Here is a 12,908-nt window from a genome sequence, read left to right as displayed (position 1 = left end):
TCGTCCTTCTCCTTTAGAACTTCATCTGCTACTTCAGGAAGCTCGCCGGAGAAGAGAAAAATTTACATATGTAATCATGTAAATAAATACTTTTGGACCCATTTCTATTTCTTTTCTATCTTCACTTTTCATCTCAATCATGCCTTTATCTTCTTGGAAGACCTTCGTTAGTGCTCTGGCTCTGGCCAGTTCCGCGACGGCCTGCGCCCACCACAATGATGGTGAGGTCGTACCCGAACATGAACGTGCCGAACTGCTCAAGAAGTGGGATCAGGAGGTATGCTTACATGTTCAATGGTTGGAATGTCATTCAGACACAGAAATTGATGTCTAACCAAGAGGCTTATCTAGTGGTCCTTCTCCGGAATTGCCAGCTTCGCCCACTTGAAGCCCGTTAAATGTCTGATCGAGCCCGATGAGCACTACGATGTCGCCATTATCGGCGCACCCTTCGACACAGCCGTCAGCTACCGACCAGGTAAGCCACCAATCCAGCAACCTACAAGTCGACCTAGATCAGAAGTACTAACAAATAACCACAGGCGCTCGATTCGGCCCACGCGCCATCCGCGCCGCCAGTGCCCGTCAAATGGCCCCAACTAGCTACAACACTCGTGCCGGAATCAACCCCTACAAGTCATGGGCTAAGATCACTGACTGCGGCGACATCCCCATCACACCATTCGACAACGGGCTCGCCGAGCGACAGATGTACGAGGCGTTCCTGGAGCTGGGATCTCGTAAGATCGTGAACAAGGCGCCCAAGGATACCGGAATTGGCGCCAGCCACCCGAAGCTGGTCACGCTGGGCGGTGATCACAGCGTGGCGCTGCCTGCGCTGCGCGCTCTCTACCAGATCTACCAGAAGCCCATCACGGTGCTGCACTTCGATGCGCACCTGGACACCTGGAACCCGGTGCGGTACAGTGCGTACTGGCAAAGCGAGCAGACGCAGTTCAACCACGGCAGTTTCTTCCACAAGGCCAGTCGCGAGGGTTTGATCTGTAACGCTACTTCTGCGCATGCCGGTCTGCGCACTAGACTTACTGGTGTTGATGCTGGTGATTACACAAACCCCGGACCTGAGCAGGGTTTCATTCGCATTCATGCGGATGACATTGATGAGCTTGGTCCTATGGGCGTTGTTGAGACGATCATTGCACGCACCGGTCTTGATCCCGAGCAGCCTGTTTATCTATCTGTTGATATCGATGTGCTAGATCCTTCTACTGCCCCTGGTACCGGTACTCCTGAGCCTGGTGGCTGGACTACGCGCGAGTTCATTCGCATTCTGCGCGGTCTGGAGAAGCTGAACATTGTGGGCGCGGATATTGTGGAGGTTTCGCCCGCTTACGATAACAAGGGCGAGACTACTGCTCTTGCTGCTGCCCAGGTTGCTTTCGAGATTATTACTAGCATTGTCAAGGCTGGTGTCGATGAGGAGCTTGGCGGTTGGTATGGGTGGATGGAGCAGATTGAGGCCCAGGAAGCGGCGCAGAAGGAGGCTAAGGACGAGCTTTGAAGGTTTACAGATTTATAGATATACGACATGTATGACTGTGGAATGAAGTGAAGAGTGAATGACCATGTATAGTTGGATAGTTCCTCGGTATGATGTAATGCAGTAGAATCCCCGACGTCAATCGAGACCGATGATATCAGAATTGGGCAACTATACATAGATACATATCTCTGTAGGTATATATATATATGTAGGTAATATATAAAAATGTCGTTGATGAATCTGTATTAGAACCTTGCTTAACTTAAATTGTAAACTGATTTCGCAGCATGACTTTATAGAACTAGATTGAATTGGAGTCCACTATCCGCGACTTTCTAACCAGAAATAAAATTACTTGGAAACCATGACTGAAAGACCAAGCGTAGAAGGACCATGAACGCAAATGCTTGTATCAAGACCGCACGCAGTAAAGACAAGAGTAGATCAGGTTGGCACTGGAATCAAAAAGGGGACAAACGACACAGAAAAAGCCGGATCTGCAAGGGAAGGGTACAGCGAGCTCGAATTCATATTCCCGTTGCAAGGCTGGGATCAATAGATAGCAGGGGGAAAGCAGGCGGAGGGGGGAGAACGACTGGGGATCTGAGGTTGGGGGGATAATGATGGAAATCGTCAAGCCAAAACACGACGCCCTGACGTCCAACGCCGATAGAGACGGTGAAAGAGTAAAGCATGGAGATGGAGATGGGAATGGGAGTGACAACATCAAAGAGGTCAAAGTAGATATCGCTGTAATTCGTGAAAGGGGCGAAAGGAGAAGAAACTGAATGGGTAGGCGTATGAGTACCGAGGGGGCCTCGAAACCAGGAAGTGGAAGACGGCAGATAGACGCAGCCAGGCGAAGCAAAGAAGAGAGAAAAACGAGCAACACAAGAGGGAGAGGAAAGGAAGAATACAGCAACTTAGAGAGGCTATTGGGTCTGGGATATGCGAGACAAAATAGAAGAAAGGGGATCCAGCACGAAAGCCATTTCAACAAGAAACGTAGATATACAACGCTTCACATAGCATCGCTATTCCAGAACCAAAAAAAAGATCCCCTCGCCCCCTTTCTTTGGTGTCGCATTGGGATATCCCAGAAAACCAGTCCAGCCAGAAATATTTGCCGCCCAGTAAAACGTAAAAGTAAAAGAGATAACAGGTTCATTCCATCGTAGCTGCTTCGATACGCACGTCAAACCAGGCATCAACCCAAGCACACAGAAGCAAGATCTGTCGCACCTGGACCAACCTGTTGATCAGTTCGAAAAGGCGTTCACAGCAAGCGGCATCCCCTTGACTTCTTTTTGGGCGTAGGCTCGAGAGCTGCAACGATAGCCTGTAAAGAGAGGGGAGAAAATGTTAGTGGCGGTAAAGGGATAAAAATGAAGGCCAAAAAGCCGCGGGGAAAGAGTGTACCTCATCAAAGACATCCTTCAGCTTGTACTGTGTCAAAGCGGAACACTCGACGTATTTCACTGCGCCGAGTTCTTTCGCCATACGGTCACCATCTTCTTTGCGAATAGGTTGCATCTTCTGACGAGCGAGCTTTTCCTTGACGTTGGCATCGTCGCGCAAATCAGTCTGCGTGCCGACGATCAGGCAGGGGACACCGGGGCAGTGGTGGTGGACTTCGGGGAACCACTTTTCCCGCACGTTCTCAAAGGAGGCGGGTGAGGTGACGGAGAAACAGACAAGGAAGACATCGGTTTGGGGATAAGAGAGCGGGCGCAGGCGATCGTAATCTTCTTGGCCGGCGGTATCGAACAGACCGAGAGTGTAGGGTTCATCGCCGATCCTGGAGAGTCAGAGGGTCTGACGTCGATAGAGATTTTTTTTTGATTTTTTCTCCCGTCGAAAGGAACTTACATCACAGTCACAGCGTAATTATCGAAAACGGTAGGAACATATTCCGAAGGGAACTTGTTCGTTGTGTATGAGATGAGCAGGCAGGTCTTTCCTACTGCACCGTCCCCCACCACGACACACCTAAGGAGTTTAGCGGATGAGGGGAAAGGGAGAAGGAAGATAAAACATACTTGATGGTAGCGACGACCATTTTGATACTGGAATGGTTGAAGGGGGTTTGTGAAGAGTAGTGAGAGGAAGACTGTGGGAGACAAAAAGGGAGGAAGAAGCTGTGGTCTGGATTGAATGGGGCAACCCGCAGAGTATGGAGTCTAGACGGCTTAGTCTTGATACACGGTCTGTACAAGCTCGCTTCAGGATATTTGTTCTTTCGTCTTTATGTACGTATCTATATATTTGATAGAAGAATCTTAAGATAAAATATAGTATATTTTCATTTCATCGAAGCTGTTTATGTTCACATCTTATATTTATTATAAAGTCGCAACGGTCGCCTCTCATGTTAACCCCTATATTCAACTAAGCGCTTCAGTATAGGTGTATCTTGGTATTTCCTAGAGAGCCTTTTTTTTTCTTTTTTCTTTTTCTTTCTGACGAATCTTTGGACAGAATGATTCATTTTAGTGATTCAGTTTGTGATATATCCTTGTACATTTCTATACATGTGATGGTATAGTATAGTACACAAGTACAGATGTATATTCTGGTATATCATATCTAACCGTTACATATCCTAACTCTAGTCAAAGGCAACACGTTCTCAAGTTATCCCGGAGTATTTGATTATATTTTTTTCCGACTCTAATTGAACCCCTATCTTCATTCTGTCTTTCCATATGTGTGACAAAGAAAGTAGATTTCCATATAGTGAGCTCTCTACACACCAGATCCAAGTTTCAATTCCGTTTCACGGCTTCGCGGTATCCCGTCAAATCTCCCCCTTTTTTCATAATAAAACGGTTTCCCGTTAAATCGACGTATGAGATCGAGTCGGGACGTTAGTCTAAAGTTGAAAAGAAGTGACCCAATAACGGTCATCAATTTTAACGTCTAGACCCCTTTCGCTGGCATATAGTTCACCGATTAAGGGGCTTGAATTCCATTCATTCAGTATTGGTAATCCCACCTTTCATCACCCTTGGCGGCTCTCTCCACCATAACAAGAGATGACAGCTTACATGGTACTGCTATATGCTTACTGTCTGTTTTCATATATACACAAGACTCGAGGTAGTACTTGGGTATATAATACGGCGTAAGCACCTCCGGGACAGGGGTATAAATAATTAAAGTCATATATAATCCAAACGGATAGTACTGACAAGCTCTCCGGTATCTGGTCTACATGCATGCATATATGCAGGTACATGCACGCGCAATATAAACGTAGGCGTGGTGGTAGGTCATACGACGCGATAGACCTTCTTTTGACGGAGATGCGGGAACAAAATTATGTAGCAAAGGGGCACTTCAGAGTGATGCAGGTTCTAGAACTTGATTGAATTAAATTAGGACGCAAATGAAGGGGGAATTCACAATTCTCCGTCCTTGTTGGCCGGGTATCAACAGGTATAGGGACCGTGATGCGTGAGAGTTGACGGACTGGACTGGACAGGGACGTTCTTCAAATACTCACTTGCATACTTGCATACTTGCATAAACTCTAAGTAATGGTGACAGGTTATCAACAGTGAGGCTATCCGGGATTTAGGCCTGCCACATTTCTTGCTTCGCCTACCGCGGCATCCTGGTAAAAGAAATCCAGGGCCCTGTTACGGCCCAGAGCGGCAAGCCGGCCGTATCGGAATCATCGCTTCTGTACCCTGGGAGTTTGAAGGAAGAGACCGACTGCAACAGTGTGGAATGATTATTGTGTATTCAAAATTCAATGCGTAGGTCTATTGAATTTTTACACTCAGGGGTGGATAACCTCTATATATCGCCATGAGTACACCGTGAAAACTAAAAAGTAAAGCCATATGCAAATGACGGGCCGACTAATCGTCCAGTCCCGGGGAGCGCGCATCGAGGACGCGTTGTAATCTGTGCAGAAAGAATAAAAGGATCACAACGCCGCTTGCTCGCATGTATCGAGATGCAACAACGGTGAAAAACTGCACAAAGTGAAAAAAACCCAAGCAAATAATTCTAGAGTCATAAAGTCGTAATCGTCGTGCACGGAGATTGGATGCACGTGGGTGTACATGGTTTAAGTTCACTTGGATTGCTGCCTATCCTCTGGGGCTTGTTCTGCCTCAATTGGAGCCGGGTCGCCAAGGGGTTCGGAATTTCCGTAGCCCATCTAGAAACTTGTTAAGAGAAGTACTATGAAGGGTATCAAAATTTCAATGACTCACCTTGTCAAGTTTGTAGTTCACCATCATAAGACTTAGAGGAATAAGAGGAAGGGTGGCAATAACCGCCAGTATCAGAAGTCGATTCATAGTCTCCTGGTAGGCGCGGTTGATGGCAATGCGAGTAGGAGATCCCATTGGATATGATAGCGCAGTGGTGAGCTTGCCAAAAATATCACCAGCTTGGCCTTTGGTCTCCTCCGGGAGGTATTTGAGAAGCTTATGTGGGATGGCAGAGGACCAAACCGCCCCTGAGATAGCAGCGCCGACTGCACCGCCCATCTCCATAGAGGTGAGGAACATCGCAGTGGCTGCGGCTACTTCCTGATGGCTGGCCGACGCTTGAACGCCCAGCTGGACGGGCACATTGACCAAGCCACCGCCAATACCGACAATGATTTGGGTACCCAATATTTGGAGCTGTGAGGCTCCTTCGCCACGGCAAGTGAGCATCAAGGCTAGGCCGGTCATGTAGACGGCACATCCGATGGTCACGTAGATGCGGTATCGTCGGGTATATTTAATGAGAAGAGAGACGCTGAACGCGGCAATTGTGGATGTAAAAGCAAAGGTTTGAGTGACGCGCCCGGCTGTGGCAACGTCGTACCCCTGTACAACTTGAAGGTAAGAGTAGAGATAAGGCTGAACGGAAAAGTAGAAAGCCACTGTGTGGAAGGTTAGCAACAGACGTTCACCATTAATGAAGAAGCTTACACTTACTGAAATACCAGAACGCCAATGCGCAGCCCGCAAGGGCGGTTTTCTGTTTGAGGAGGTGGAGGGAGAGGAGGGGCTTGGGAGCCAATTTCTTGGAAGACTCCCAGAACGGTAGTATGCATAGGCAGACAACGCCAAGCACAATCATGACAAGAATACTCACACTCTTCCAGCCGTTCTTTGCAGTGGCGGCAAGAGTCAAAGGCACCAGGATCAAGGTGACGGCGGCAGAGAGCAGAGCCAGACCGCCAACGTCTAAATCATACCAAGTCCGACGCAAGACGCTGGTAAAGGACGTGTGCCTTTTGGTCCGTTTCTTGATCAGATTCAGTCTTTGGGCCTTGCGTTGATTAAACAACAATGTTAGAGCGAGTGGTAGGAAAGATGCAGGCAATATAATAGCCCACATGCCATAGCCCCACCGCCATGAGGTGGTGCTTAGAACTGCACCCGCGATGGTCGGTCCGAGCCAGACTGTCACCAAGAATGGGAATTCAGGAAGGAGTGCGAGAAAGGCACGGTTCAACAAGTCACTGCTGTCGGCGATGAAGACTTGTTGGAGAATCTGCAAGCCGGTCGAGCCGGCGGAGTAAAATATTTGTGCAGAGGCATACGTCTGAACGTTAGTGGATGCGGCCATCTGAATATATCCCAGCATGTATATAAGGATGCTCAGACAAAAGGCCTCAAAGCGACCGAAGACATCGGCGATCTTGGCCATAGGCGGTTTAATGACAGCTATGTCATTAATTAGCGACAGCTCATTAGTCTGAAGTGGGGTAGTAAGCTCTCACCGTTGACAACGTTTTGAATAACGAGGACGGTCGAGATCAACGAGTGTTTACTGAATGCACTGGTTGCATATGCGGAGAGCGACATCACGGTTTGACCTTCCAATGATGTGCAGAAGGCCATGAGGAATATGCTTTGCGCCAAATCAGCAGGGGTCACTAGAAGGCACGGGACTGCAAGCCACACAAACCTGACGTAGGCCACCATCAAAGACTTTGTTGTCCAAGTCATATTGATAGCTTCAATCTTTTGAACGCCTTCCAGCATCTCATCAGGCGTAGACAGCCCGCTTGGCTGGCCCTCAGGCTCGTAGTCATCCTGCAACAGTTGCTCCCTCTCATTATCCATATGGGCGTCTTCTCGTTCCATGGTGCCGTAAGACGGTCCAGAGCGTGGATCAATAAGGGGCATGTCGGTAATGCACCAATATAGTCTCTGGGGTAGTATGAATCAACGCTTGTCCATATAAGGATAGGCAATAGTAGAGTTCAGTATAACTTTGGAGGGAAGCATGTACAGAAAAAAAAGAGTCGATCTTGACAATAGCTATTAAGCGATAAACCGATCATCAAAAAGGGAGAAAGGAAAAAGAGTTCATGCAACATCAGATGTAGCAGCGGGCGTATCACATAAAAGGACTGGGAAGGCCTGCGCTACTAAGCAAGTACTTTGGGGGGGGATTCAGCCAGAGAGCACTGAACCAGTCAGGTGTTAGCACGGAAAAGGAAAACGACAACACGAGACAGCGTCAGCAAATCGGAGACCGGTTTGGGAAGAAAAGAAAAGAAATATGGGGCGCGGCGATGTGTGAAATATGTCGAAGCGCGCTTGCCTGAGGAGAACCACCCATGAAGGGCTATTGTATGTAGGTAGCAGGATCCGGTAGGCAGTTATGGGGCAGATTGGCGGATGGGTAGATCCGCCGTGCTTCGGAGGGGACACCCAAATGTAAGGGGAAAAAAGCCTTGAAGAGTTTAGGCCGTGCAAGTCTGAGGACGCACTGAGCAAAAAGCAAGATGAGACCGAGCCCGATCATCGGTCGCACTTATGCGGGCTGATGGGGTCCGTGGTGGCAGAGAACAAGGTAAGAGGCTGTCCGATCTCAACCTGACTAGCATTCCTTAGATGCTTATGTACCACAATAGTTCAAGAGCAAGACAGTCGTTCTGATACTTTTAGACAGAAAATCAAAATTAAAAACCATGGAGATTGTACAGACACAGACGAGAGAATGATATGTCAAAAAGGAAAAATGAAATGGGGAAGTCCACTTGCGGTGGCGCCAGGCACGGAAGCATTGCCGGGTTGTAATCGGGGTACCCGTCAGATACCTCAGGTCACTTGATGGTAGAAGCAGAATTCTTGGTACTGCCAAGTCACTTTTTTTTGGTACAACTCATCAGATAAGATGAAAGTTTGATTTCGTTTTCTTTTCTATTTTTTGTCTTATATGCAAGAGGAATACTACATTGTGCATGACATTACACTATATGGGGCATTTACTTCTTGGTTGAAATCTTTGAGTCATTCCCAATAATATAATAACCTCGGATCTCAAGATCAAAAAATAAAAGCATCCACTCTTTGGCATCATCACGCATTGCTACCTGTCCAGTGTCGATCAATACTTCAAGATACATTACGGGTCAGATCACTCCTCCAGTCACTTGACACTTCGGCTATGTACTATAATGTAGGGGGTTTTTTTCATTTAGATGGTTGCCAATCACACTTAGCTTACATTTTTGTGTCATTATCAACACGCGACTAAAGTAAGCAGTGTGACTCTCGGCATCCGGCTTGCGCGTTTACCCGATTATCGGGATTACACGCTTTAGATCAGATAACACTTCTTGATACGGTCATATATGTACATAGATATGCACGTACATGCGTATATATTTGACTAAACAGTCCAGAGGGATACACATATGCAAAAGCATTATAGAAAAATAATTGACATCTCAGAAAATGAGGAAGTTGCCCCATATAATCCTCGGTGCAAATTCTTTAGATCACCTTGACTAATTAATGATTCCACATGTGGAGGTCTAATATGAAACACCCGAGAACGGAACTTATGATCCTTTCCAACAAGATTATGCTACGATTACAACATAATCTAGCTCGTGGATGTAGCTATACTATCTGCTCGCACCGCGAGGATGTCATTTGCCCTCATGGCGGCATATGACCTTTTCTGACAGCTGCAGATGTTCAAATTAACATTGATCGCTCCACTCATGTACGCACTTAGGTATGCACCTGATGGCCCTGAGCACTCTGTGGCTGATAATCTACAGGAACAGACCTATCAAAAAAAGAAAAAGTGATCGATCGAAGGTTATATATCCGCATGTCGGCTGATCGACACTGTCAGTACAACCTAGATTGTACGACGTATCTTTCTGGCATAACACGACGAGAGACCTGTACGTGGGAATTGTATGCCAGCTGCAACCTTGTCGTAAACATCCTCAAGTCAATTTGGGAACTGTATCATCCATAAATTTTGTCATTCCTAAAGAATGTGGCTCATGATCTACGGAAAAACAAGAACACTGCAATTGGGCAATCTCATACGGGTGGCACCAAGGCCAAGGTCATTTACATGTGTATATTCTCTGATATGCTATATGTCTAATGAACACATACAATCCCGAAGTCACAACGCATAAACAACAAGCCTTGATTTATTGCAGTCATCCTAATAGTCATATGAAATATCCATTGCAGGAAACTCCAGACCCATCGCCGTCTACTAACCGAAAAATCGAAAATCCGACGATTGATACCGATAATCCAACGACCTGACTCATTTACACCTGGTCTATGACCAAATGGCCGAAGTTGACAGGCAACTCACCACCTTCACTCGAAGGCCGAGCAGCATAGACTCCAATCCAAATATCCTTGACATCCTTCTGATCAAAGACCCATGTGACTTCGCGGATCGGCGACTTCTGTACACCCTCAACCAGATAAATCCATAGGCTATTGTCTTCTTCCCGAACCATCTCCAGGGTCGCTGCACCACCACCCGAAGGGACCGGAAGCAAGCTCCAGTCAGCCCACTGGTCCTTGGCGACCGCGCTGAGGTGAGGTCGGCCGTGGGTGAGTTCAATGCCGCTCTTCACCCACTTCGAATTACCGTCAGCAGTATTGAGTACAATGATCAAGCCACCCTGGTCGTATTTCTTCTCCCAGAGAGCGTTAATAGCCACACGGGCTCGCTTGAATGACTCAAGTGGCATCGACTGGTATAAGATCGGAGCTGAGAAGCGAGTTGTGGAGGGTGGCTTGGCCCAAATGTCTGTTGAGGCTGGGGCATTGATGGTGAATTCTGGGGGCGGGGTGCCATTGCCTGGCACTTTGGCATCCGAGTTGGCGAATTTAAATGGCGATTGCGACATGGCGAGGTGCGGGGAAGGAATTACAAGATATCAGTGTATGTTCAAGTGTCACGCAATATGTTTTAGGAGTACGTTGACTTCAATGCCAGAGGATTGGAGAGGAATGGAATGAGAGAGACAAATTAATGTGGGTGAGTAGAAGCATATACCTTGGGGCAGAGTGACTAGTTGGAACTACAGCTACGTCACTATGTACCGGAACCTCCATCGGGAAGTTCATGTTACACGGTTTATCTGTTGAGGTCCCCAAATGATAGAAATAATACCTTGAAAACGAAGTGATCAATCTTTTTATCTCTTAGATTTTCTCGATTCGTATTTATTTGCATGATATTGTCTTCGTTGAAGCCCAAATTTGTTAAGCACATTAGATCTTATACTTTGACTTCACGTGATCGGATGATATAAGTTTTCTCCATGGGGAAAATGGGCAAAATCACCAAACAATTGGACGAAAGAGGCCGCCTCTCTTCCCCTATTTTTTCTCCCACCTTTATCACCAATTATGGCTGCAGCTTGTCATTCAATTATAAGATCAATTTGCAGCTGAAAATAGCCAGGGCGAGCAGACCCATTTGGTGAACCGATCACTATGACTGCCCGGTTGCTTCATCCTGATGAATGGGAGCTAGCCTCGCGATCCTCAGTCGACTCACAGGGTACATTCAACCTCGACGAAGCCGATTTTGAATCTCAAGTTCCTCCCACATCCCAATTTGGTAGACACCAGCTGCCCTGGCTGTCTCGACTGTTCTCTAAAGCAACTGGTTATCGTCGCTTGAAACCCAATTCCAGACCAGCCCTCGCAGGTACCCCCCGACCAAGCTGTTCCCGACGGTTCTGCATACGCCGCTGCTGCTACATTCCCGTCGTCGCTGGTATTGTCTTTGTTCTGGCGCTTTTCACTTCGATCCTGTTCCCCTCTTACACCCACCTGCCGGCGCATTATTCCGCACTCCGCAAAAATGTGCTCGAGAGTTCATATTCTGGGCGCGGGAACCCACATAACGAGAAGGTTTTCATTGCAGCAAGTTTATATGATAGCGGTGGTGAGCTCGCTCGAGGTCAATGGGGAGAACAGCTCATTGATTTGATTGATCTGCTTGGACATGACAATGTGTTCCTCAGTATTTATGAGAACGACAGCGGTGATGATGGAGAGCGTGCACTGCATGAACTGGAAGAGAAAGTGCTATGCCAAAAATCCATTGTGTCGGAAAAGCACCTGGACCCAAAAACACTGCCAACCGTGACAATACCCGGTGGCTCCAACCGAGTCAAGCGCATCGAATACCTGGCTCAGGTGCGGAACAAAGCATTAAAGCCATTGACCGACAACCCGGAATTGAAATTCGACAAGCTGCTTTACATGAACGACATTCTCTTCCACCCCATCGATACTGTCCAACTTCTTTTCTCAACAAATGCCAATGAAGACGGCGTCGCTCAATATCGTGCAGCCTGCGCTGTTGATTTCGACAATCCCTTCAAGTTCTATGACACATACGCAACCCGTGATCTTGAAGGCTACAGCATGGGTCTTCCCTTCTACCCGTGGTTCACAACATCTGGTAAGGGTGAGAGTCGACGCGACGTGCTGGCAGGCAAAGATGCCGTGCGCGTGCGCAGCTGTTGGGGCGGCATGGTCGCCTTTGATGCGAAATACTTCCAATCTGGCTCGCCTCCCACATCTCCCAACCCGGCTCGCTTCCGTTCTGGTCACGATCTCTTTTGGGAAGCATCAGAATGCTGCCTTATCCACGCAGACATCCAGGACCCGCCGACTAACGTTGACGAAATCACCGACACTGGCATCTATATGAATCCTTTCGTCCGGACTGCGTACAATCACCGAACACTTTCGTGGCTGGGTGTGACCCGCCGTTTCGAAGGACTGTACTCGTTCCTTCACAATCTTGGTAACCATATTGTGGGATTGCCTTGGTACAACCCCCGACGCACGGAAGTCCCTGGCCAAAATGTCAAAGAGACCGTTTGGATCCCGGATGCCAAGCTGGACGGCGGTGGCTCGTTCCAGACTGTTGAGAGGGTTGCAGGCAATGATGGCTATTGTGGACGCCGTGGTCTTCAAGTCATTGTCGAAGATCGGAAGCCTGGGCAAAAAGGCTTTGAGAATATTCCTGTTCCTTCATAGACTTTTCTGTAATTTAGAATCTGATACCCTTTTTAAACAACTAAGATTGATCCTGTACATACATGTGCATAACTCTGCTCAGAAGTCAGTAAGCCAAGTCAATG

The 12,908-nt window shown here is 47.6% G+C and overlaps 5 protein-coding genes across 5 annotated transcripts; 2 read left to right on the top strand and 3 right to left on the bottom strand.

Annotated features, from left to right (window-relative positions):
- Window positions 1-139: 139 nt before the first annotated feature.
- On the top strand, window positions 140-1,522 carry N7529_002861 (agmatinase; the record flags this gene model as incomplete). Its single annotated transcript, XM_057238389.1, has 3 exons — window positions 140-277; window positions 352-478; window positions 543-1,522. 3 exons carry the CDS (start codon window positions 140-142, stop codon window positions 1,520-1,522), a joined length of 1,245 nt encoding a protein of 414 aa, XP_057101000.1.
- Window positions 1,523-2,866: 1,344 nt separating this feature from the next.
- On the bottom strand, window positions 2,867-3,563 carry cdc42 (Rho family GTPase CDC42; the record flags this gene model as incomplete). Its single annotated transcript, XM_057238388.1, has 3 exons — window positions 2,867-3,302; window positions 3,374-3,493; window positions 3,544-3,563. 3 exons carry the CDS (start codon window positions 3,561-3,563, stop codon window positions 2,867-2,869), a joined length of 576 nt encoding a protein of 191 aa, XP_057100999.1.
- A 2,025-nt stretch (window positions 3,564-5,588) lies between these two features.
- Window positions 5,589-7,647, bottom strand: mirC (siderochrome-iron transporter MirC; the record flags this gene model as incomplete). Its single annotated transcript, XM_057238387.1, has 5 exons — window positions 5,589-5,675; window positions 5,731-6,392; window positions 6,448-7,182; window positions 7,239-7,369; window positions 7,427-7,647. 5 exons carry the CDS (start codon window positions 7,645-7,647, stop codon window positions 5,589-5,591), a joined length of 1,836 nt encoding a protein of 611 aa, XP_057100998.1.
- A 2,408-nt stretch (window positions 7,648-10,055) lies between these two features.
- On the bottom strand, window positions 10,056-10,649 carry N7529_002858 (uncharacterized protein; the record flags this gene model as incomplete). Its single annotated transcript, XM_057238386.1, has 1 exon — window positions 10,056-10,649. One exon carries the CDS (start codon window positions 10,647-10,649, stop codon window positions 10,056-10,058), a length of 594 nt encoding a protein of 197 aa, XP_057100997.1.
- A 592-nt stretch (window positions 10,650-11,241) lies between these two features.
- N7529_002857 (glycosyltransferase family 69 protein) lies at window positions 11,242-12,804 on the top strand (the record flags this gene model as incomplete). The annotated part of the gene is made up of 1 exon (XM_057238385.1): window positions 11,242-12,804. One exon carries the CDS (start codon window positions 11,242-11,244, stop codon window positions 12,802-12,804), a length of 1,563 nt encoding a protein of 520 aa, XP_057100996.1.
- Window positions 12,805-12,908: the final 104 nt, after the last annotated feature.

Source organism: Penicillium soppii (genome assembly GCF_028829465.1).
Source record: "Penicillium soppii strain IBT 18220 chromosome Unknown utg000003l, whole genome shotgun sequence".
In the NCBI taxonomy this organism is placed as follows: Eukaryota; Fungi; Ascomycota; class Eurotiomycetes; order Eurotiales; family Aspergillaceae; genus Penicillium; species Penicillium soppii.
The sequence above is the reverse complement of the archived record's forward strand: the minus strand, read 5'-3'. Positions and strand labels throughout refer to the sequence as shown.